At 53.0% G+C, this 24,526-nt stretch overlaps 1 protein-coding gene across 4 annotated transcripts in view; it reads right to left on the bottom strand.

Moving 5' to 3' along the window:
* LMF1 (lipase maturation factor 1) overlaps positions 1-23,380 on the bottom strand; it is a 95,506-nt gene extending 72,126 nt beyond the window's left edge. For 3 of the 4 annotated variants that reach the window (XM_036083406.2, XM_078075014.1, XM_078075012.1), the window contains exons 1-3: positions 23,148-23,380; positions 8,388-8,697; positions 1,364-1,374 (exon numbers count right to left, since the gene is read on the bottom strand). In XM_036083406.2, the coding sequence (XP_035939299.2) occupies positions 1,364-1,374; positions 8,388-8,697; positions 23,148-23,346 (520 nt within the window). In that variant the 5' untranslated portion in view covers positions 23,347-23,380. Of the gene's footprint in view, positions 1-1,312; positions 1,375-8,387; positions 8,698-23,147 lie in introns of those variants that run through there. The other variant, XM_078075013.1, reaches the window with a different exon arrangement.
* Positions 23,381-24,526: the final 1,146 nt, after the last annotated feature.

Raw genomic sequence — 24,526 nt, 5'->3', positions numbered from 1 at the left:
GTGGCCTGGAGCCCGGCACTGGTGCCCCAAGCGTGCCTCTGGACACTGAGTTCTCTCACTCCCCTGGGATCTGAAGCCTCCATCCCCACACAGGGTCCAGGTTCCCATGTCAGCACCGAGGTGCATGGGCCCACTGCTCCTGAGCACTCAGGGCCATGTCCCTGTTTTCTCCTACTGCTTTCAAAATGCTCCCTTTCCCCTGGGTTTTCAGCAGCATGTGGACGACCTGGGAGGCACAGCCTCTTCCCGTTCATGCTGTGCGAGGTTCACTGGGCTATCTGGGTCTGACATCTGTGTCTTGTACCACATCTGGAAACTTCAGGCACCTGTCCCCTCTCCCCAGGGCTCCATACACATGCCACCAACCTCTGAGCTCTCCCCACGGGCGCCTGAACTCTGCGTGGCCTGGGTGGCCTCCAAGACCCCCTCCATCCCCCACTGTCACCCCCACCCTGCCGGCCAGCCCATCCAGGGAGTCTTTCATTTCAAATACTGTATTTTCCACTTGGTTCTTTTCTCATCTTATCAGTTTCTCTCCTGAGAGCTCTTGTTTTCATTCATTAGGGCCTCATGCCCAGTCACGCAAGCTGTGCTAGACCCTGGGGACTCCTCATGTGGTTGGGGAGTCTGCCTGGGTACTAGGGGTGTTGGGTTGTGGGGCATGTCGGTTGTCATGACACCAGGAGCAAGCAGTTGTCTCTGTGGTATCAGCACGTAGGTGGTTTGACCCAAAGGGAAGCTGTGCCGTGCCCAGCCCTGTCCACTTGGGGGCTGTCCTCTGCTCACCCCCGCCACAGCCTCGTGCCCACTGCCCACTCGTTTCTGAATAAACCCTACTCCACATGGTCATTCTGGGTGCACCATTCCCCACAGAGCATGGGCTGGGGGAAGCTGAAGTCCTCCCCTTACCAAACCAACCAGGAACCTGACCGCCTCTGGGCTGTCCGCCAGTGTTAGCCCCGGGCGAGCCCCTCCACAGCGTGTGGAACTTGGCACGGCCTAGAGTGGGGAGGGGCTGGCCTGCAGGATGGCCTGCCCTTCACCCAAGCCACAGAACTGGTCCATGACAACACTGTGTGGTCACTGCTGTGGGACTATTCATCGCAGCTGTGTGGAGACTACCATCTACACAAAAACACCTAAACATCACCAGTCTCCTTGTCTGCACTGGTCCACCACTCTGGGCAAGGAAGCCAGCGTGGGCCACAATTCCAGGTTAAATAACAGACATTAGACAACACGGTCACACCTGCTAAGCTGATGACAGTGGCTCAGGCAAGGAGAAAAGCAGAAAAAGCGCATGAATACATACCCCACATACAATGCTAAACTCCCACGGAGTATGTTTCTGATTTTCACTTACCAAATGAATACCTAAAAAACAAAAGGAGAAAAATGTATTAAAATTTTGCCTTGCTGGGGTGCCTGGGTGGCTCAGTTGGTTACGTGTCTGCCTTCAGCTCAGGTCATGATCCCAGGGTCCTGGGATCGAGCCCCATGTCGGGCTCCCTGCTCAGTGGTGAGTCTGCTTCTCCCTCTGCCTCTGCCTCTCCCCCTGATCGTGCTTGCTGTCTCTCTCTCTGTCAAATAAATAAATAAAATCTTAAAAAAATTTTTTTTGCCTTGCTTTGTCAAAAAGTTTTCAAGATTAAAGTATCATGCTACCCAACTAGGTAAAGCCCAACTCAGTGACTCCAGGACACTGTGGGTCAGGTCACAGACCCCATGGACATTAAATGCGGTGGGAGAAGGCGGGGCAGGGGAGACCTGCCCTCAGGTGCTCTGTGCGGGGCCCAACCACTGCCCAGGCCCCATCCTACACAGGGGTCTAAGGCCATGCCCACAACAGGCCAATCAAGAAATCTTTTAGGAGGGGCGCCTGGGTGGCTCAGTCGTTAAGCGTCTGCCTTCGGCTCAGGTCATGATCCCAGGGTTCTGGGATCGAGCCCCACATCGGGCTCTCTGCTCAGCGGGGAGCCTGCTTCTCCCTCTCCCACTCCCCCTGCTTGTGTTCCCTCTCTCGCTGTGTTTCTCTCTGTCAAATAAATAAATAAATAAAATCTTTAAAAAAAAAAAAAAAAATCTTTTAGGAAAAAGCAAACATAACAGTGGATATTTGGTGGTAAATCATTCCTGCAAGTAATCGAACACCATGAAAATGTCCTACCCTAGAATTTGAAAGTTTCAAGGATGCCCAGTACCCCGAGCACAGATTATCACAAAGGGGACCCTAAATGGAAGGCGTTTGGTCTCCACAGCAGGGGGAGGAAGGGCTGTCTTCACCATGGAGTGCGATGGGAGCAAGGGGTCCTCAGCAGCACACAGGCGCCTGGTGCGCAAGGCCACTGCTCCCACAGAACCGAAACGGCCCCACTCTGCTCCCTGAACCTCGTGGAACCACAGCAGGAGTTATTTCTATGCATCAATTCCACCGTCAGTTGATACTCAGTGACACAACATCTGGGCTCTGGGCAAGGTTCAAGGCAGAGCTCTGGGTGGCAGGGCTGCGGGCCGGGGCTGGGTGGTGGCGCGGGGCCTCATGGAGCACTGTTGAGTTTAAGACAAAATGAGGTTTTCACAGTCAGAGGGAGCAGCCATGCAGCGCATCCCGTGGCACTGACCCCGACCCCTGCGCCCCCCACGGCCCTCTGGCATCTGCTCTTCGCGCTCTTTGAAGTGCAGGCTCTGTCCTCTCTCTCAGAGGGACGTGGCAAAGGCGGCTTCCTCCACAGGAAGGGACCCCCTGAGCCTCCCCGACCTTGGTCCAAGTTTCTGGAGATAATCCTTTCTTCTTTTGGGGGGCCAGGAAGGTGGGGAAGAGAAAAGACGGTCACACAGCCGTCCTCGCTAGCAACAAAGGAGCCCTTTAGGAGCACTGCCAAAGTAAAGCACAGATAAAAGGATCAGAAAGCCAACGTTTTGGAAAACTGATGCTAAGTGGGGCAGTTGGAGCAAAGTCACAGTTAGAGGTTCCAGTGTTCAACCAGGTTCCCCCGCTGGAGACGTTCGGAGCTGGTGCAGCAAGACTCTTCTGTAAACTCACTCAAAATTCCTGCGGCTATGGCTACTGATCTCTGCCTCTCTCTTCCAATGTCACGGGTCCCCAGGGCAGTTAAGGCCCTAGACCAAGACAGACACCCGAAGCCCCACAGTGACACGATCAGTGACTGAATGGATAAACACACAGGGCCAGGGGACCCGACTCCCCTGCAGAAGAGTCCCAGTCCCCAGCTCCCCACCCCAACGCGTGGCAGCCGGGACCTGGGCCGGGAGAGGAGGGGCAGCTGCAGCCAGATGAGTCACGTCGATGGCACCGACCCCGACATGCCGCACCATGTGGAGGAGGGCGCGTGGTCTCCGTGGCCTTCTCCCCAAACCCACAACCCAGTCCAGTCATGAGAAGAGCATCAACCAAGGCCCAGTGGAGGGACATTCCACAGCATCCCTGACCAGTCCTCAAAGCTGGGGAGTCAGAGACACTGTCCCAGCCCAGAGGAGCCCCAGGGGACGTGACGCCCAAATGTCCTGTGGCTCCTGGAGGGGATCCAGGGACAGAAGAGGTCAGTGTTAGCTCTTGAAGGCTGACAATACACGAAGCTGGGTGGGGGTACACAGGAATTCTCTGTACTGTCTCTGCAATAATTCTGTAAGCCTACAACTATTCCAAAAATGAATTTTATTCAATTAAAAGGAAAAGGGGAAGCGGCTACACAGCAACAAAATCTGTGCCTGTGGAGAGAAGTGCCTCCAACCCTGCTGGGTCCTCACCAGCAGCGTTTGGCGCCCATGCAGGCCGGGCCACCGGAGGGACTTGCTAGCCCCAGCAGGACTGCACAGCTTCCTTCCACTGAACGAAACCTCTGGGCTCTGGGCAACGTGAACAGCAGACAAACTCAAGTTCTCAGCAAGAACAGCACGTGCGCACGGTGTGCTCAGACGTGCCTACCACGGCCCACTGCGTCTGAGGACCAGGACGCATCAGCTGGGCAGTGGGGGGCTGCCTGCCAGCTGTGTGCCCCGGCCGCCTCATCCCAGGCCCCTTCTTGCTCCATGCAGTCCCAAGGTGCCTCCTCCCGTCTCCACCCGACAGATGATGCTGCGCCCCTTCCAACAAGGCTTCCCTTGTTAATTAAGCAAGTGGAACCACCTGCAGTCATCTCTCCGCCCCCTCACTACACAGCCTCAGGGATGGGACACCCTTGTGCCGCTCCTGTCCCCCCGGAGCACCAGGAAATGAAAACCTGTTCTAACTACACTTGACAGCTGATGATGCAAAGGGGGCAACTGTGAAGTGGGAACCCCCAAGGCCCCTCAGCAGCCCCGCATGGGCTTGCCCTGCATCGGCGCCCTGACTGCTGGCTTGCAGCTGCCTCCAGGAAGAAGCCCTGAAGGGACGTGGAGCGTCCGGTGCCAAGCCTCGTTCATATTTCCTGTCCACTCAGCTTTCGTGCATGAGCAAGGCCTGCCTGGCATCTGCTGCGTCCCTCCCTCTACTCAGCCAAGACAGGGCAAAGCCTGAGCCTAAGATGATGCCACAAAGGAAATGACCCTGCTCCTGCCTCACCCTCCTGCACACCAGCACAGCCCCAAGGCAGTCCCAGGCCTTGCGCCCCTGCCCCTAGCTACTTCCTGCAGCACCCGGGATGCTCTCCTGGGGCCACTCTCCTGGGGACGCTCTCCTGGGGCGTGGGGTTCCTGTTCCCTAACAGGGGCCACAAGTCCCGGCCTCCAGGGCCTGAGAGACCACTATCATGCCTGCCCTGGTCTTCAACACGAGGCTGGCAAGGAGGGCGGTGGCCAGAGCACATGGAGAAATCATGATTCATCACCTTAGATTTGCCCAGCATATGAAAACAGTATGTCTTAATTGCCCATAACTGGAACGGCAGAAACCCAAAATGAAGTTGGCACGTGCCCTTGACAAAACACAATGCCGTGTGGGAAGCAGAGCTGAAAGCTGTCAGGAACATGGGGCCACACCGAGTGCTGACAGCAGAGGAAGGTTCTGGAAACACTTTGTGGGTAAAATCAGGAGGATGTGAAGTCTGGTGAAACATGGGGGAAGCGGGGAGAGTCGGCGTCCCAGGTTCCCCTGGGTCCCACTGATGACTGTGGAACTGCGGCACAGGGGTTCGTGGGGCAGAAGGGGGTGGCCTCGGGGTGGCTGAGCATGCAGCGTGGCAGCGCTCCCTCACAGCCCACGGCTGCCCTGTGCCCAGCCACAGGCCACACTGCTGCCGGCCCTGCAGCTCTGGGACAGGGCCCACCGGGGTGCAACTGCCTGGGGCATGGCCCCCAGCTCGCCCCCGGCCTCAGTGCCTCATTCCTACCTGCGTGCCCCCAGGCTCCCTCCGGCTGTGCCTCCTGCAGCCACAACAAGGACTTCATAAAATCAGCACAAACCCCCCCTCCCCGATTCCGAGGGCTTGGGTCATCACTCTACAGAGCGCTCACTGCCTGGAGGGGAGCCACTTTCCTATGGCCACCATGAAGTGGATTCGTGAGCTCTCGCCTGCCATGCAGTGTCAGGAATGAGTCAGGAGAGTGGGCGAAGGGTGGTCATGGTTCCGGAAGGTGCAGGGTGCAGTGTAAGGCTACCTGGCTCTGCCCCACGACATCTGCCTTGGAGACTCACGGTGCCACTGAGCGTGAGGTTCACCTGCCTCCCTTGGCAGCAACGCAGGCTTCCCACGAGCCCTGGAGCATGCGTGTGAGATGCCGGGACTGGGTCAGGGGCACCAGTCTGAGCCTGGAGGAAGCTGAGCGGACGCCCACCAGAGGGACAGGACAGACAGAGGGCCTAGTGAAGCAACAGCCACCGCGCACACATGGCAAAGGCGGGCGGACGCAGGGCCGGCAGCGCGGGACCCCAAAGCAAGGCTGCAGTGCCTCGGAGAAGCGCCGTGTGTGCCTGCCCAGTGCATCCTTGCCCCATGGGGACTTCCTGTCCCTGCCACGGGACGCCACCTGGACAGCACCTGAAAGACATTCTGTCAACAGTGTCCATTATCTGAGCGTCTCGCCCCAAACAAATATTCTTTTCTCTCAACTTTAAATAAATGGGACATGCAAGGAACAGTCTGTGTCTAACTCTCATTTTGGGGTGCCAGGAAAAAGAAAGCCTGTTGTCCACGTGAGGGGTCCTCACTTGGTAAGTTTTCAATGTCACTCTGACCCCAAAACTCTCGTCCGTCAGGGAAACCTGCATCAAGGGCGGGGCTGGAAAGACCATGGAGGCAGCGGGCGCCGGAGCCTCCCCCCCCACGGCCCACATCTGCGCCAAACCAGCAGCGAGCAGCTCGGCTGTGAATGCAGACGTCTGCCTCATGAGCGCGGTAAAGAAACCGCTGGTCTCCAATGACAGGTTTTGTTTTCTTTTTCATTTTTCACCTAGACCATCTCATGCATCATTTCTGAGATGTACTTTTATTTTATTTTGCTTTAGTGAGCTTAAATTAATTTGAATCACATTTTTCTTTTTTACATATCCAAGGGAAGGGGAGCAGAATATCTCTTCCAGTGAAAACAATACAAGACTATTTTTGGCCACCTGTTCCCAAACGCGTTTTCAGAAATTTAAACATGGGGTTAATCTTTCTTGACCATACTCTACACATGACTAGGAAATACTTTTTACAGTAAACTTAAAATCAGAATGATTTCTCTGGTTGCTAGACACGGGAAGGCGTGACCCAAGCCACATGCCACACATGAGGTGCGCCACCCCACCCGTCCATGGAGTCGGGTGCGCTCGCTGTGTGTGCCTAGAACTCTCCCTCCTCCGGCATGGATTAAAATCACACACCTCAAAAAGCAGCAGCTTCTTAAGACATCACAGAAAAACCCAGCCAGAGTCCTTCTGTGTTGGTATACACCTACTGACGGAGAGACTGGAGGCAGAAGGGACTGCACCTCGGGCGTCTGACCCCTGGGAATTCTACTAGGGAAGGAGCAGATGGGGGTGAAGGAGGCGTCACACCTCACAGCTGCTTTGCAGCTGCTTGACGAGCAGGAGGCACATGGGACAGTCACCCGGACCCCACCCAAGGCGCCCCAGCCCCTATTTCCACCCCCACGGTCAACAGTTAACAAGACAGAAGGGCCCCGGGAGTGGACGGAGCAGAGGGGTTTTCAGGGTGACGGAGATGCCCAGACTTCCTTGCCGCAGACTGGATCTGCAGGATGGGCCTCCTGCATGCATGCCTAGTGTCCTCCACACCTGTTCTACCCAGTGCAGCACTGACCGGCACTTCCCACAGCCAGGAAGAGGACCAGGCAAGAGTCCAGCCCAGACTCCTCTCCAAGTGGCGCACACCTGCACACAGGGACCAGGGTGCAGCTGCACTCGGGGGAGCTGAGGGGGGCTGTCAGACAGCCTCCAGCCCGTGGCCACAGCCCTGAGGGACCATTCAAAATAGACCTGCAAGATGGGACTGAAGGTCAGCTCCATGTACCCAGGCGGGGACGGTCTGGGTTAGAGCCCACATTCTGGGGAGACTGCATGAGCCTCTCCAACCCGGACCAGCGCTGGAAGGACTATCAGGACACCGGACTTACATTTTTCGCCCAGAGGACAGATGACCCGTTGGTCGGTCTTAACCTTCTCCATGTCTGCACAGATGCAGACGCCCACATCTACTTCCTACACGTCTGCACAGACACCAATCCCTGTCCCAGAGCTTCTCTCAAAACTTTGCCTTTTCTTACAGAGTCCCCCGTGCTTCCTCTGGAGCCCAGAACTGGAAAGAAAAGTGGCATCCCTCTGCTCAAACACACCACAGCAGCCCGTGGCCACTGGACTTTTATCGGGCCCCCTTGGACGGCGGGCTGCCCTGGCACACCCCCCTCGGTTCCCGCAGGACTTCTCCAGCCTCACCGGCTCCGTGGAGCTCCACCACCACCTCTGGCTACTCGTCACGGGAGCTCACCCGCCCCCGGAACAGGGCCAGCCTGATCTGTGACTCCTGGCACTAGCTGGTAATGGTTCCTCCTGAACAAGGGAGGAGCTGGAGCAGGGAGGAGCAGAAGAAACAAGCCTCCAAATCAAGCCCCCACCACCAGAGCACTCCCAGAAGCCCACGGAGGGACCCCACGTCCACCTCACAGGTTCCCGGCCCTAGGAGGCTGACTACAGGCTCTCGGGGGTGGCCAAGAATCGTGATTCTTCCCAAAGGACAAAGTCCCTTGGATTTTGGTCGACTGGCAACTAGCAGACTCTACTACTGCCTAATTGAAATGGCGATGTTCTTCTGAACTAACGTAAGAAGCAAGCTTGCTCCATCTCCCCAGCTGCCTGGAGGCTATGGCTTGTTCTGCGGCCTGTGACGTGCCCAGGCCACGGAATCACAGCACGCCTGGACTCCAGGACTCCACTTCTTCCTGCTTACCAGATCTGTCCCACGTTGACCAGGGACATGTAGAGAACCCAGAGAGTGGCCATGAGCACTATATTGGCACAGCCGGTGACCAGGACGAAAGAAGAGACGCCCAGCCCGAGAAGTGCAAGGGCGTCCAGGTTGGAGTCCATGTGTGACCAGTCCAGCAGCCAGAGCACGGTGGGTGCGTAGCTCACGGCATCCCAGCTGACCGGGCCCCGGAAATACTGCTGTACATTCTTCAGGTACGTGCGGCAGGGCAGCAGGCCCCGGTCTCCAATCAGCTGCTTGTTCTGATGGAAAGCCACCAGGAATGCCACAACTGGAAGAAAAAGACCAAAGGACCATGAGCAGGAGCACAGCCGTCTGTGGACACCTGCAGGAGGGGGCTTGGCTGGGCAAGAAGATGAGGGGGCATCTGAGCCATGGTTTGGAATCAAAGCAGGGACACGAGAGGTCCAATTTCCAAAATCTCGGGGGAAATACTGGAAGACCCAATCTGGAGAAGCTAGGCTGTGTGTGCACACGTATACAAACCTACATGGGTTGTGTCTACTCACATGTGTTGTGTATGTGTAAGTGAGACAGATGCTGGTGTCACACGTACGTGCAGTTACAGGTGAACAGCCAGGTAAGGACCCCCGACTGCACTCAGCCTTTGTCATGATAACACACGTCTCGACGGCCCATGAGGCTGGTCCGCGGTGCCCCTCCCAGACGGGCTGCAGCTCACGTGCAAGTCACGACCACCTGCACTCAAACCACTGGTTTCCTTCAAGTCCCACCCCTGCAAGAGCAAGCTGGCTAGACTTGAGAGTTTGCACAGAAGTGTGTGCACGGGGATGCTACAGGAGAGGGGAGAGGGCACAGCATTCCCATCTGCGAACGTGAAGAGCAGGGAAACTCAAGGCCCACCAAGGGGAAAGAGCCAGGCAAAAGGCCGTCTCAGGGGCCAGGGACGCCTGCCCGGACGCCCTGCGGGAGCACGCGCACTGACAGACCCAGCTGCACACCCGCAGTCAGCTGCATCATGGGGCAGGGATGGGGCGGAGGTAGAGGAGGGAGCATGGCGGTGGTTCAGTTTCTAGTTCCACATACACTGGTTTAGGCTCCTGGTGTAATGTTCAATGTTGGAAATGTGTACGACCCCTTATCTAAAGCAAAACCGGCCAGAATCAGCTAAAGTATATGAAGGAAAGTATATGAGAAAACAGCACCAAGGCCGGAGGGAGACGTTGGAACACACTCTTAGAAGGACCGGACGCCACACAGGAAGTGGGGTACTATTACACAGAGGGAGGCGCACATTAATTTGAACTGTTTATTGCAAGTCCTATGGGAGAGCAAATAAAAATTTAAACAATTCTAAGTAATTAATAGAGATACAAAAATGGAATTATAGAAGATGCTAAACTAACCAAAGAGAAGGCAGGAAAAGAGAAAAAAAAGAACAGAAAGAACAAATAGAAAACAACTAGCAATACGATAGATTTTAATCTGTTGCTTTAAATGAGATTGTTCTAAACCCACCAGTAAAGACAGAAATTGTCAGACTGGATAAAAAAGCAGGACTCAGGGGCGCCTGGGTGGCTCAGTCGATTTAGCGTCTGCCTTTGGCTCAGGTCATGATCCCAGGGTTCTGGGATGGAGTCCCACGTCGGGCTCCCTGCTCAGCCGATAGTCTGCTTCTCCCTCTCCCTCTCCCTCTGCCCCTGCTCATGCTCTCTCTCTCTCTCTCTCGCTCACTCTCTCTCAAATTAAAAAAAAAAAAAGGACTCAAATCTATGCTGTCTACAACAAACACATTTAAAATATAAACACATAAGTAAATTAAAAGCATGGAAAAAGATATATCATACAAATGTTAATCAAAGAAAGCTGATGGCTATATGAATATCAGACAAAGGAGACATAAAAACAAGACCAGTATGAGGGATAAAAAAGGATATTGCATAATGATAAGGAATTAACAAACAGACATAATAATATTAAATGCTCATGAATCTAGCAACAAAACTTATGTATATTTAAATCACCTCACCTAGAAGAACCATGAGAGACAATGGACTCTGAAAAACAAACTGAGGGTTCTAGAGGGGAGGGGGTTGGGAGGATGGGTTAGCCTGGTGATGGGTATTGAGGAGGGCACGTTCTGCATGGAGCACTGGGTGTTATGCACAAACAATGAATCATGGAACACTATATCTAAAACTAATGATGTAATGTATGGGGATTAACATAACAATAAAAAAAATTAAAAAAAATAAATCACCTCACCTAATACATATATGTATATATCCTATATGTATGTTAATTGACTTGACCTAACACTTCTAGATTGCCATCTAGCATAAAAGAGCAAGATACAACAATGTGACATCCTTAGAACACTCTACCCAACAGCAAAATAGATACAATTTTCAATTATATGTGGGACATTCGCTAGGACGCTCCACGCTGTGAGCCATACAGCAAATATCAACATATAGAAAAGAACTGGAATCTAAAAAAAAGTGTGCCCCGAACAAAGAGAATTAACCTAGCAATCAGTCACAGGACGTTATCTGGAAACACCCAAATCTTTGGAGATTACACCACACACTCCTAAATAAACCATAGGTTTTTTTGTTTTTTTTTTTAAAGCACAACAAGGGGCGCCTGGGTGGTTCAGTCAGTTAAGCGTCTACCTTCAGCTCAGGTCATGATCTCCAGGTCCTGGGATTGAGTCCCGTGTAGTGTCGGGCTCCCTGCTCAGCGGGGAGTCTGCTTCTCCCTCTGCCCCTCCCCCCACTTGTGCACACTCTCTCCCTCTCTCAAATAAATAAAATCTTTTTTTTTTTAAAGATTTTATTGGGCGCCTGGGTGGCTCAGTTGGTTGGGCGACTGCCTTCGGCTCAGGTCATGATCCTGGAGTCCCTGGATCGAGTCCCGCATCGGGCTCCCTGCTCGGCGAGGAGCCTGCTTCTCCCTCTAACCCTCCCCCCTCTCATGTACTCTCTCTCTCTCTCATTCTCGCTCTCTCAAATAAATAAATAAAAATCTTAAAAAAAAAAAAAAAGATTTTATTTATTTATTTGACAGAGAGAGACAAAGCGAGAGAAGGAACACAAGTAGGGGGAGTGGGAGAGGGAGAAGCAGGCTACCCGCCGAGCAGGGAGCCCGATGCGGGGCTCGATCCCAGGACCCTGGGAGCATGACCTGAGCCGAAGGCAGACGCTTAACGACGAGCCACCCAGGCACCCCTCAAATAAATAAAATCTTAAAAAAAAATAAAGCACAAGCAAAATATAAGATTTTTTTAAATGAATGAAAATTGAAAACACAATATATCAAAAATTGCAGGATGCTGTTGAAGCAGCACTTAAAGGGAAAGTTACAGTAAAGTGCTCATGTTAGAAAGATAGAAAGGGCTCAAGTCTAAATTTCTGCTTTAAGAAATCAGAAAAAAATAGCAATGATACACAAAATAAGGAGGAGGAAAGAAACCTTTAAAAACTTAAGAGTAGAGATCAATGAAATTGAAAACAAGAAAAAAATAGAGAAAATCAAGAAAACCAAAAGTTGGTTCTTCAAAAAGATAACTGATAGACCTCTAGCCAGACTAATCAAGAAAAAGAGAGAAGCAGTATCAAGAACAGAGAAGGGAGCATTTGCTACCCGTTCCACAGACATTAAAAAGATCATAAAGGAATACCACAAATTGCTAGAAGATCATCAACTCAGCAACTCAGATGAAACAGACAAATTACTTAAAAGACACAAACTACCAAAACTCACAAAAGAAGAAATACAGGTAATAAATCACAACCAATTGCATTCCAGAAATGCAAGGCTAGTTCAACACTCACAAATCAATGGGGTTCACCATATTACCAGATTAAGTAAGAAAAACCATACGATAATATCAACAGACACGTGAAAAAGCAGTGACAAAATTCAGCAGGTGCTCATGATAAAAACTTTCAGCATGTTGGGAACAGAAGGGAACTTCATCAGCCCACAAGGGGGGCTAAGTCCACCGACAGCCAACACCAGACTTCACGGCCAGCACTTCAGTCCTTTCCCCTGAGATCTGGAACAAAACAAGGACATCTCACCACCCTACTGAACAGTGTATGGGAAGTCCTAGCTCATACGGTGAGGCCAGCAAAAGAGGTAAAAAGCATATAGCCTGGAAAGAAATAAAGAAAACTCTTTATTAACAGATGATAATGATAGTCTGTGTAGAAAATCTCAAAAAATATACCAAAAAACCCCTCTTGGACCTAATAAATGAGTTTATCAAAGTCACAGAATATAAGATTGATACTTAAAAGTCAACTGTATTCATATATATCAGCAATGAACTGTAATCTGAATTTTTTAATTATAATAAATAGCAACCCCCAAAAATACATAGATAAAACTCTAACAAAATACATGCAGAATCTGTATGTGGAAAACATAAAAACATTGACAAAAGGAACCAAAGAAGGTCTAAATAAGTGGAGAGATACATCATGTTTGTGGACTGGAAGATGCAGCATCACAAAGATGTCAATTCTCTCCAATCTGATCTATAGATTCAATGCAGTCTCCATCAAAATATCCAGTACGCTTTTCTGTCGATATTGACAAGCTGATTCTACAGTCAATACAGAAAAGCCGAGGAACTAGAAAGGCCAAAATAATTCTGAGAAAGAACAAAGTTGGAGGACTCGTATCGCCCAATTTCGAGAGTGACTACAAAGCTACAGCAATCAAGACAGTGTGGTTCCCAGGGCGCTTGGGTGGCTCAGTCGTTAAGCGTCTGCCTTTGGCTCAGGTCATGATCCCAGGGTCCTGGGATCGAGCCCCACATCGGGCTCCCCGCTCGGCGGCAAGCCTGCTTCTCCCTCTCCCACACCCCTGCTTGTGTTCCTGCTCTCGCTAACTCTCTCTCTCTGTCAAATAAATAAATAAAATCTTTAAAAAAAAAAAAAAGACAGTGTGGTTCTGGCAAAAGGAGGGACCCGGACGTCATGGAACAGGACTCAGAGCCCAGGAATAGACCCACACAAATACAGCCCACTGATCTCCGACAAAGGTGCAAAGACAGTTTAGTGGAGAAAGATGGTCTTTTCAACCAGTGGCATGGAGCAAGTGGATGACCATATGCAAACAGATGAGCCCAGACACATGCCTCACACCTTACACCAAAATTTACTCACAAAGGACCGTAGACCTCATGGTGAAGTGTAAAAGTAGAGAACTTCTACAAGAAAATCTGTGGCTTGGGGGTGGCGATGAGTTTTCAGACACAACACCAGAAGCGTGACCCAAGAAAGAAAAAAAACGGATAAACTGTACTTTATCAGATGAAAAGCTCCCACTCTATAAATGACACTTGTAAGAGAATGAAAGGACAAGCCACAGATTGGGAGAAAATATTTACAAACCACACAAAGGACCTGATAAAGGACTTGTATCCAGAATATTTAAAGTACCACAATATCCTGCATCCAGAATATTAAAGTACTTTTAATAAACTCAAGAATAAGGAAACAAACAACCCAATGTTTAAACTGGACAAAATATCTGGACACTGAAGTCATCTGTTTCACACAAATAAGATACACAGATGGTAAATAAACACAGAAAAGATGCTCAATATCATTTATTGGGGAAATGCCAATTAAAACCCCAATGCAATATCACCACACACCTATCACAACAGACAAAATCCAAAAAACTGAAAATACCAAATGCTCCAGAGGATTCAGAACCACAGACGTTCATGACTGGTGGGAAGGCAAACTGCCATGGCCACTGTGGACGACGCGGTGGCAGTTTCTTCTAAAGTTGAACATGGATCTACCACATGTGACCCAGGAATTATACACTTAGGTATTTGCCCATGTGAACTGAAAAGTTTCATTTCCACAACAGCCTGCATGCAAATGGAGCAAACAGGGGCTTGGTTCACAACTGCTAACGTGGGAAACAACACAGCGGTCCCCCAGTGTGGGAGTAAACATAAACACAGGTGGTACATGCCTACGATGGATAACAGTCGAGGGAAAATACACAAGCCATTGATTCATACAACAGCATGGAAGGACCATAAATGCCCTTTTCTAACAGAATCCAGACCCAAAGGATACTCGAGGATTCCATTTATACTAGAAAAGGCAAAGCCACAGAGGCAGAGCATGGATGACAGCAGACGTATGGGGGCGCGGGGTGGGGGGGTGGGGGCAGTAGGTGACTACACGCACAGGGGAATTTCGGGGGGATACAACTACTCTGTATAGTACCAGGGTGATGGATAAGCATGCATTTGTCAAAACCCATAGAACTGTATGTCACAAAAAATGAACTTTAATGTTTACAAACTATCAAAAAAGCCAGCCTGGAGGTCAGAGGATGCCAGGATGGAATGTAGACTGTGACACATGAATGGCACTCTATGGCAGATGTCTAACACGACCACACTGCGTGGGAGGGGGAAGGGAGGGCTGGCCTAAGTAACTCTGGAAAATGCTTTGAGTGAAAACTATAAGGACAAAGACCAAAGGAATGGTTGATAAATGCTGGAGTCTGGTTGGTCTTTCTCACGGCGTGTGCGGACGATTCTGAAACTGCTTTGCAAACAAAGCACGGTGGACAGTGGGGCAAGATTCCCACCAGGAGACACGGACGTTCCAGAGAAGCAAGGAAGGAGTGCACCTACCCTGTGTCCTGGGTTAGGACCAGAGAAGCCAGTGCGAATTCATGTTAACCCTGGCAGACATTCAGATGGGGATGTGCGGGGAAACAACCGGATGTGAATGACCACATGCGACATCGGGCACTCCCAGCATGCAGATCTGGGTTCTGAACACCACTCCCCGGTAAAGAAACCACAGCCGGAGAAACGGCTAGTCTTAGGGCTGGGACACATGGGCGAGGCAAGCGGCCCGTGGCAGGGGCACCGGCAGAGCAGGCGGAAAGCACCAGCGCTGACCGGAGCTGGACGGTCACAGTAAGGGGAAGCGTGGGACACAACCCAGAGCCCAACTCAGTGTGAGGACTGGTGAAGACATGGAGACAAGACACGAACCTTCCTCACAGAGGAATTCCCAACGATACGTGGAGATGCCCCTCCCGGGGTGGCGCTGAGTCCTCCCTCCCCCGAGGCGCGGGCCGGGCCTGGTGACGGGCTTCCAGAGGACAGGGAACACACGGGAGGAGACACCTGGAAACACACCCTCACCAGGTGATCCAGGTCGGCATTGCCCGAGGCGAGTCATGTGGACTCGGGCACCCAATCGGGTAACACGGGCACCTCGCCTCTGTGACCCATCTCATCCTGAGAAACACCAGACAAACCCAATGTGAGGGGCATCGGACCAAATATGGGACCAGAACTGCTCAAAACGACCAAGGTCATGAAAAGCTGGGAAAGGCCTCCAGACTGCCACAGACCAGAGGGGAAAAAGGAGACGAGGCGGCGAAGTGCAGTGTGGCCCCGGGAGGGGCTCCGGGGTGGGAAGGGGCACTGGTGGGAAATCCCAATAAAGTCCGTGGAGTTTGCTTAATAGGTTGTTTTTTTTTCTTCCAAGTTTCTTGAAAGCCCATTATATGCAGCTCACAGCAGTGGAGAAAGAGAAGTGAGGCCTGACCCTCACATGACCACGGGAGGCCAAGGGAAGGGGGACCAGGTGAGAGTCACCTGAGGACGAAAGCCCACCACCCAACCCCAGAGGGTCAGTGGGAGGGCAGCGGAGTGCACACTGCTGCTCTTCTCCCTCACCCGTCCCCGCCTGGGGCAGAAGCTGACCAAGTCCACATGCTGCTGACCTTGGAGGCCACCTCCACAGCAGTGCTCTCCCAGGTGGAGCCCAGCTGGTCTATCCCCTGACTTAGGCTGCCGTGGCCCATTCCAGAACTCCAGGGCTCACCCACACTATGAGTGGGTGGGTGAGCTAATTAGCGATGATGGAACAGAGGCATGTCCTTCCTCCCTGCAACCACAATTCACACTCCATTGCCATGGAAGGAAAACAAGATTTGGTCTAACCAATTAGTTTTAGGACTTCTCTCTTTTTTTTTTAAAGTAATCTTTATGCTCAACATGGGGCTCGAGTTCACAACTCCAAGATCAAGAGTCGGATGCTCTACCGACTGAGCCACCAGGGATCCCTGGTCTCACCAATTAGTTCTTTTTAAAAGAGATTTTATTTATTTGAGAGAGGAAGAGCATAGAGAGCACACACAAGTGGGGAGGGGCAGAGGGAGAGGGAGAAGTAGACTCCCCGCGAGCAGGGAGTCCCCCCAAATGGGGCTTGATCCCAGGACCCCGGGATCACAACCAGAGCCAAAGGCAGACGCTCAACTGACTGAGCCACCCAGGTGCCCCTCACCAATTATTTTTATTTTTTTTATTTTTATTTATTTATTTTTTTTAAAGATTTTATTTATTTATCTGAGAGAGAGAATGGGAGACAGAGAGCATGAGAGGGGGAGAATCAGAGGGAGAAGCAGACTCCCCGCTGAGCAGGGAGCCTGATGTGGGACTCGATCCCGGGACTCCAGGATCATGACCTGAGCCGAAGGCAGTTGCTTAACCAACTGAGCCACCCAGGCGCCCACCAATTAGTTTTAAAAAGCAATTCTAAGGCAAGAAGCATAGGAAACTTTCTATCTTATCAAGAAACAATGACCATGGCTGGGATTAAAATTTCAGAAAAGAAAACCTATTTCAATTTCCACTCCTCTTATAGAAATGGCTAAGTAGAAAGAAGTGAAAATGTCAAAATATCACAACATCTCAAAAGCTAAACCAACCAATTGAACCTACAAAGCCTTAGTCAGCCCCCACCCCCACCCTAGGAAGGCAGAAGTCAGCCCCACCCCCACCCCAGCCCAGGAAGGCAGGAGTCTGCCCCCCACCTTCACCATAGGAAGGCAGGAGTCAGCCCCACCACCAGCCCAGGAAGGCAGGAGACAGACCCCCACCCCCACCCTAGGAAGACAAGAGACAGAACCCCACCCCAGCCCAGGAAGGAGGCAGGAGACAGACCCCTCTCCCAGTCCAGGAAGGCAGGAGACAGGGCCTAGGCATGGAGGTGCTCAGCCACTCACTGGGGGTGGGGGTGTGGGGGTAACCCAGACACTGATCTAGGAGAGGTGAGCAGATTACCTAAATATGCATTATCAAGGATGTCTGCAAATATTTTCTTTAGAAAACAAAAATTTAGTTTTCTCTCCCATTCAGATGAATTGCTATAAAATTAAAACAGAATCATCCCCAAATGCCATTCTCGGCTGGCTGGTTTTTATTGAGTGTGGTTAAACGCTGGGCCTTGGCACAGTAATGCGCAGTGCCATTTCTTCAGAGGCATGTGCTGCAGAGAGCTCACAAGTAGGTAGTGTTACTTGTCTTTTTAAACAACCTGGAAGCGTTTTACAAAGAACCTTGTAAAACCAAGCAGAGCATTTCATTAGAATCTAAGGGCCTGGAGCACAGAACAAGAGCTAATTTCCATGAACTCTCAGAACCGGTGAAATCTCACAACTACATACAATGAAACAGGACTTTTTTTGGTCCCATTTTTTTCCTCAAAATTTCTGCAAGTACGATGCCCGCAGCGCTGCGGCCTCCACACCGCACTCCATGCCCGCACTCGGGTGCTATCCGAGCTGCAAGAGCCCAAGAGCCCAAGAGCCCAAGGAGGGGAAGACGTCATGCGTCCTGACGGGGAGGGCAACAAGCTTCTGCTTCTAGAAAGTGCAGTTAGACTCACCTCAAAGAGCAACCGCTGGGCGGGGGCGAGAAGTAATAAAACTCTACCATGTGTAACAGAAATAAGGAAAGCCAACAGAGCAACTGCACAAAACGTGTGTAAAGCAAAAGCAAGAATCAGAGTTGGACCAAAACTAGCCTTGAGACCCTTTAGAAGTAGGATTTTCAAAGAAATGTTATTCCAAGGACTCCACGGTAACAGTGGGAAACTGAGATGTGCAATCTGCTTACGTGTCAACTTCCTCTGGGATGTGGCAAACACAGGCAGAAAAGAAATTATTAAATTTCCTTACTCCCTGCAGCCCACGGACAAGTCCTTGAAACAGGCAGAGTGACATTCCTCTAGGGACTCAACTGCCTCGATGTTGACACTTTGCTAAGGGCAAAAGGCAATCCTAGCCTGATCCCACCACCTCCCCACCCAGGACCCTGTATGTCTACTTTAACATGTAAGAATTCCTTTGGAAACTTCCTTTATCTCTACCCCCCAAGATACATGTTGGCAGCCAAGCATATGGCCCACCGATATACATCTGAAGGGTCTCATGACTGAGTTTTTACTAAACAGTAATAAATGACCTTTTCCTAGTAATAGCTAGTGCCCTCATGATTCTAGAAACCTTGTTTCCAAAATTCCTGGGAGACTTACACTGTCCCTAACCCCCTCCCAACTTTAAAGTATACAATGGGCCACTCCTCATGACCCCAGTGCGGCTCTTTCTGCCCACGGGTCCTGTCCCCGTGCTTTAATAAAACAACTTTTTTGCACCAAAGACATCTCAAGAATTCCTTACTGGCCGTCGGCTTTGAACCCTAGCGTCTTTCCTACACCACTCTGCTCCCACAGTGCTCAGCGCCCCTCTGGAGACCCTACATCACCACTCATGGACACTCAGCGGACCAGGGCAGTCACAGCAGCACGGTCCACGGGGCCTGGGAGGGGCCCATCTTCTCTAACAGACCCTTATTTAGCTTCATGAAGTGGCTTCTCTGGCAGGCTCCAGCCAAGCTGGGAGGCTTGATGGGGCAGGGGTCCCCGAATGGGGCACATTTGGGACCCACTTGGGGTGTTTGGACACACAGGGACCTAGAGGCAGCAGACTGGGCAGGGTCAGAGAAGCTGTCCAGAACTAGGGCAGGAGTCCTGAGAATGAATGAGCCCAGAATCCCCTGAGAATGAGGAAGGGACTCTCACGTAGACACACCATTAAATAACAAGGACCCAGAGTAAGATGGCAAGGCAGCAGGGATTCTGAAAGTTTCCAGAAGAAAACACAGGTCACTGTGATACCGCCACATAAGAAGAAACATTTATGTGCTCCTTGTCCCAGCTCCTGGGAATTTCCTGAGTGCCGGGGCTGAGAGGAGCATCTGCTGTGGTTCATAACAAGCCCCTTTCAGCCTTACCTGGGTTCACACCAACCAGGTGACTCTTGGAGCTCAGGGGTTGGTAGCCAGGGGACCCGACGTGTGATTAGAAGGCTGGAGACCAAGCCCATCACCAACGATAAATGATCTCATCAACCACGCCTGTGTAACGGGGCCTCCCTAAAAACCCAAAATGAAGGGGTTCTGGAGCCTCTGGGCACATGGAGGTGCCAGGAGGGGGAGGGTGGCACTCCCGGCAGGAGGCAGGGCCTGGAAGCTCCATGCTCCTTCCCCACCCTCACACCCCCCCTACCCGCCCTGTGGGTGTCTTCTATCTGCTGTTCCCGAGTCATAGCCTTGATGATGAACCAGTAACCGTAAGTAAGGTGTTTCCCTGAGTTCTGTGAGCCGTTCTAGCAAATTATGGCGCTCGAGAAGGGGGTCGTGAGAACCCTGACTTACAGCTGGTGACAGCCTGGATGTGTGAGTGGCATCTGAAGAGGCGGCGGTATTGTGGGATGGGGCCCTCAGCCTGGGGGGCAGGTATGAACTCATGCCAGACAGATAGTGTCAGAACTGCTTGTGAGGAGACCCTCCCCCCACATTTGGTGTCAGAGTGTGACAGTAGAAAAACGAAAGTGTTGGGGCACCTGGGTGGCTCAGTCGGTTAAGCGTCTGCCTTCGGCTCACATCATGATTCTGGGACTAGCCCCTCATCGGGCTCCCTGCTCAGCGGGGAGTCTGCTTCTCCCCCTGCCCCTCACCCCACTCGTGCTTTCACTCTCAAATAAGTAAATGAAATCTTAAAAAAAGGAAAAGGAAAAAAAAGGAAAGTTTCTGTTTAGGCATCTGGGGAAGATCAGGGGTCAGGCTGTGTGAAGACTTATCATCAACCCAAAAAGTTCTGAGAAAACCTGCTTTGAATGAGAATGGAAGACCCAGGCAATTCAATAATTCCCATGAGGGCAAGAAAAATACAGAAAGGTCACCTCCAAATTCTTTCTTGAAAAGTTGTTTGGGGATTAACCCCAGCAAAAAGAGAGAATAAAAGAATAAAAGAAAAAAGGACAGCAATGTGAGATCTGAAGAATTGTGAATACAACCCAGAGAGTCAGGGGGCCTCTCAGGTGGGCCATCTGTGTCCTGAGTGTCCATACCAAGAAGCTGGGAGTGGGGAGTGGGGAGGGAAGGGGGACACAGGTGGAAAAGTATCCCATGGGGACAAAGAGTAATGATAAAGACTGCAACAAGTCAAGGAAATTTTATGAAGCAGGAGATGCCCCTAGAAGATGGAGGATAGAAGTATAAATAGAACACCTTCCGGCTGCAAGCTCACAGGTGGATGAACAGGCACACTAAAGACGGTGTTGTAAGAACTCTCTTAAATGTGCAGAGAATGAAGCACAGGGCAGGGGTTCATTATTCAGTCTTGTGGTGGGGTCAGGAGTCCATAAGGGCAACTATAAAATTCAACATCAAGTGAAACGTGTGTACAGCCCCTCTGGCATCATGAAAAATCCTGGGACTTCAGAAAGAAACTTTGAGGTAGCTCATGCTATCAGAAAGCTCCAGAACCTTCTGGAAAGAGACCAATGCAAGGTGGGCGCCCACTTGCCCGGGGCCAGCTGTCAGAGAACCTCGTCCCTGGAAGACGGGAAACCAGTTCCTTCATACAGCTGAAAAACACTGATTCTACCCCAAATATAGAGAAAAGATAGGAAAAAAATGTCTCAAAGCAAGTGGTTCCATGCTCAACACAGGGCTCAAAATGGCCGCTTGACCCAGCAGCTCAGAACTGTCTCCTTGGGACCAGAACAGAGAATCCCCGCGGAGGGAGATCAGAGGCAGGCCCGCTCACCAGGAAGCCTGGGGCGGGTGTTAGCGAGCTGCGCTCTCTGCAAGCGCTGCAGGTTCTCCGGTAGCAGTCTACCAAAGCCCCCTCCTTGGGGAACGCTGTCTGCGCTCCATCTTTTGCTAAGTGACAGTTCAAACATTCAGAATGACTATTTAAAACTGTGGAGGATAGAGCAGCACTGGCAAGAACTATTTTTACAGTAACAAAAGAGAGGGCAGCATTGCGGAAAGCCCACGCTGGGGACCCCCACGGTCCACTGAATCGCTCCAGAAAGCCTGGTCTCCACTGTGCGCCAGAAGACGCCAAAGCCAGCCCCGCCCTCCTAGGGTGCACCCCACTGTTCAGGGTTTCTGGAAGGACACTGCTGCTTCCTCGCGGGAGGAAGAGCTGTAGAACTGAAGCTGAGATGTTCAGTGCCCCCGGCACGGTCGAGGCCGGCAACGCCAGGGACCAGCACCCTCTGGATCCCTCTAGCAGAGACCACCGGCTCGTCTCAGCCTGGTCCCCAGGTTGGTTTCAGAATCTGAGTTTGCGCTCCACTGCCGTAGACTTCCCCCACTGGCTCTTGCGCCCTTGTGGGTGCAGGGGCTGGGGCGGGGAGGTGGGTTCGGGGCCCGCAGGCCTCAACCTCTGTGGCCCAGGGCTGCTGTGGGCTCTGCACGGCTGAGGGCCTAGCGGCTCCCGGCCTGGTCAGGTGAAGGCTGAGGCTCAAGCTTCACCCGTTCCTGAAGTCTCCACGGTGCCAAGAAGGCTGCTCCGAAGCCTCCGGAGCCCAAGTGAGGCCTGGGACCCAGCTCCGCCTCTACTCACAGGTTCCCTGGCTGCGCAAGGGGCTGCCCGCGGCCTAGGTGCAGCTCGTGAGTGGGGGGCGCAGGTGGCTAACGGACAGGGCTCTGTGGACAGGGGCTCTGCGGCGGCGTCCCTTGGTCGGTCGATCTCCTGGGAGATGACCCCCCCCCCCCCCCGCCGCCTTCCCAGCCCAGGCCAACTGGGGAACCTGGCTCTGGGAAGTATAGAAGTCAGGGCAGGGGGCAGGTGAAGTCACCTTCGAGCACCCTCACCCCTCCAACCCCACCGCTCCAGACCCCACCCCACCCAGGGGTAGGAGGAGCAGGGAAGGGGGCTCTATTGTGTATCCGTCTGAGGGGGGGGGCCTGTGGGAGGGGCATTGGGAGAAAAACATCCCGGGGGGAGGGGCATCTAGCAACCGTGAGGAGGGGGGAAGCGTTGGGGGGCGCCCCGGGGCAAGGGAGCGTATGGGCGGGGGGAAGTGTCCCAGAGAGAGGGGCCTCCGGTGGAGCGTGGGGGGGTGTGTGTCCCGGGGGGAGGGGTGTCCTGGAGGAGAGGGAGGGGCACGTCCCGGGGGGAGGGGAGTCGGGGGCGTCCCGGGGAGAGGGGTGGGGGGGTGAGAAGCGTTCTGTGGGGAGGGACGTCCTTGGGAGAGCATCGCGGGGTGGGGGAGCGGGACGCCCCACGGGGAGGCGGGTCCCGGGGTGAGGGGCGCCCTGGAGGGGAGAGGCAAGTCCCGGGTGGGAGGGGCGTCGGAGGGGAGGGCCCTGGAGGGAAGGGACGCCCCAGGGGGAGGTGCGCCCTGAGGGGAGGGGAGGCGCACGTCCCGGGGAAGGGGCGTCCGGGGGAGGGGTTGGGGAGCGTCCCGGGGGAAGGGGAGACGGGGTTGGGGGTGGGTGGGCAAAGAGACCCGGGGGGAGGGGCGGGGGCTGTCCCGGGGTGGGGGACGGTCTGAGGGACGAGGGCGCGTGCGAAGGGGCAACAGTGACGGGAGCCCCGGCCCCCGCGGACTCACAGTAAATGAAAGCGAGGGCCCTCAGGAGCACGATCCTGGTCAGCCAGAAAGTGCCCGCTCGGAGACGGGCCGAATAGCCCGTGGGGTCGCACCCCGGCCCAGGCCCCGATGGAGACCCAGGCTCGGCGCCCGCATTCCCGACCTTCCGCCTCCTCAGTGACTCCTCGGGCGCCGCCATCGCGGGGCCACCAGTGCGCATGCGAATGGAGCGCCACGCGCTCGGGCGCCCCGCCCAGAACGAGAGGCCGCTCCCGCCCGGGCTGGCCACGCCCATGGGCGGGGAGCGCGCTCCAGGTCCGGGCGCGCGCGCGCCCTCCGCAGGCCGCGGGGCGTGCTGCAGCAGTGAGGGCAAGGGGTGGGTACCTGGAAGGACCCTCGTGTACTCCACCTGGGAAGGGGCCGACCCATGCGCTCATTCGCTCGTTCTTTCTTTTTTTTAAGATTTTATTTATTTGACAGAGAACACAGGCAGGGGGACTGGGAGAGGGAGAAGCAGACTCCCCACTGAGCAGGGAGCCCGATGCAGGACTCGATTCCAGGACCCCGGGATCTTGACCCCAGCCGAAGGCAGCCGCCCAACTGACTGAGCCACCCAGGTGTCCCTCATTCGCTCTTTCATCAGCCAATGTTGCAGAAGCTCCTGGTGCACTTGCCCACCTGGGCAGCTGACCTCCTGGCCCCTCTAGGGCTGTTGGAAAGCTCGTGTCTGGCCAGGACGGGGTGGGCCTGTCTGGTCAGCGTCTGTGTGGGCAGCAGAGGACCCTCTGCATGTCCCTGCGGTGTATGGAGTTGCCCTGCTGCAGAGGAAAGGTTGGAGCGGTGGCTTCACCCCAGGGCTCCAGGTGGCCATTACCTGCCCTGAGTGTGTGGCCAGGTGTCTACGGGTGTCCCCTTCCCATGCCCTCATCTCTGCTGTCCTGGGAGGATGTTGGGGTGACAGTTACACAGCTGGCAAGGGAAAGCACAGTCAGCGGCCGGGTCCTGAAATTCAGCCAGATCCTTCGGCTCAGGTCAGCAAAGCCCCCCTTAGGCTGCACTCCTACCAGCTCTCAAGACTGCACCCCAGCCCCTGGGGAAAGTGAGGCACTGAGGATTCAGAGCAAAGAAGAACTTACCAACCAATGACCCAAGCAGAACCCTGGTGAGAACACCAGCAACTCTACATTCTGAGGATAGAGCAGCCCAGGCACGGCTCAGGACAGGTGGTGCTAAGTGGGTGGGCTCATAGGCACTCCTTAGAAGAGCGCAGGGTATGCAGGACAGAGTAGGCTTCAGACCCTTAGTGGTTAGTGGGCAAACCATGAGGTACCTGGAAGCACATCACTGAGGTAGGCGTGGGTTTTTCTTATTCTTCACAGCTCTTTACATATTAAAGGTCC

The sequence above is a fragment of the Halichoerus grypus genome, chromosome 6, assembly GCF_964656455.1.
Source record: "Halichoerus grypus chromosome 6, mHalGry1.hap1.1, whole genome shotgun sequence".
Classification (NCBI taxonomy): Eukaryota; Metazoa; Chordata; class Mammalia; order Carnivora; family Phocidae; genus Halichoerus; species Halichoerus grypus.
The sequence above is the reverse complement of the archived record's forward strand: the minus strand, read 5'-3'. Positions and strand labels throughout refer to the sequence as shown.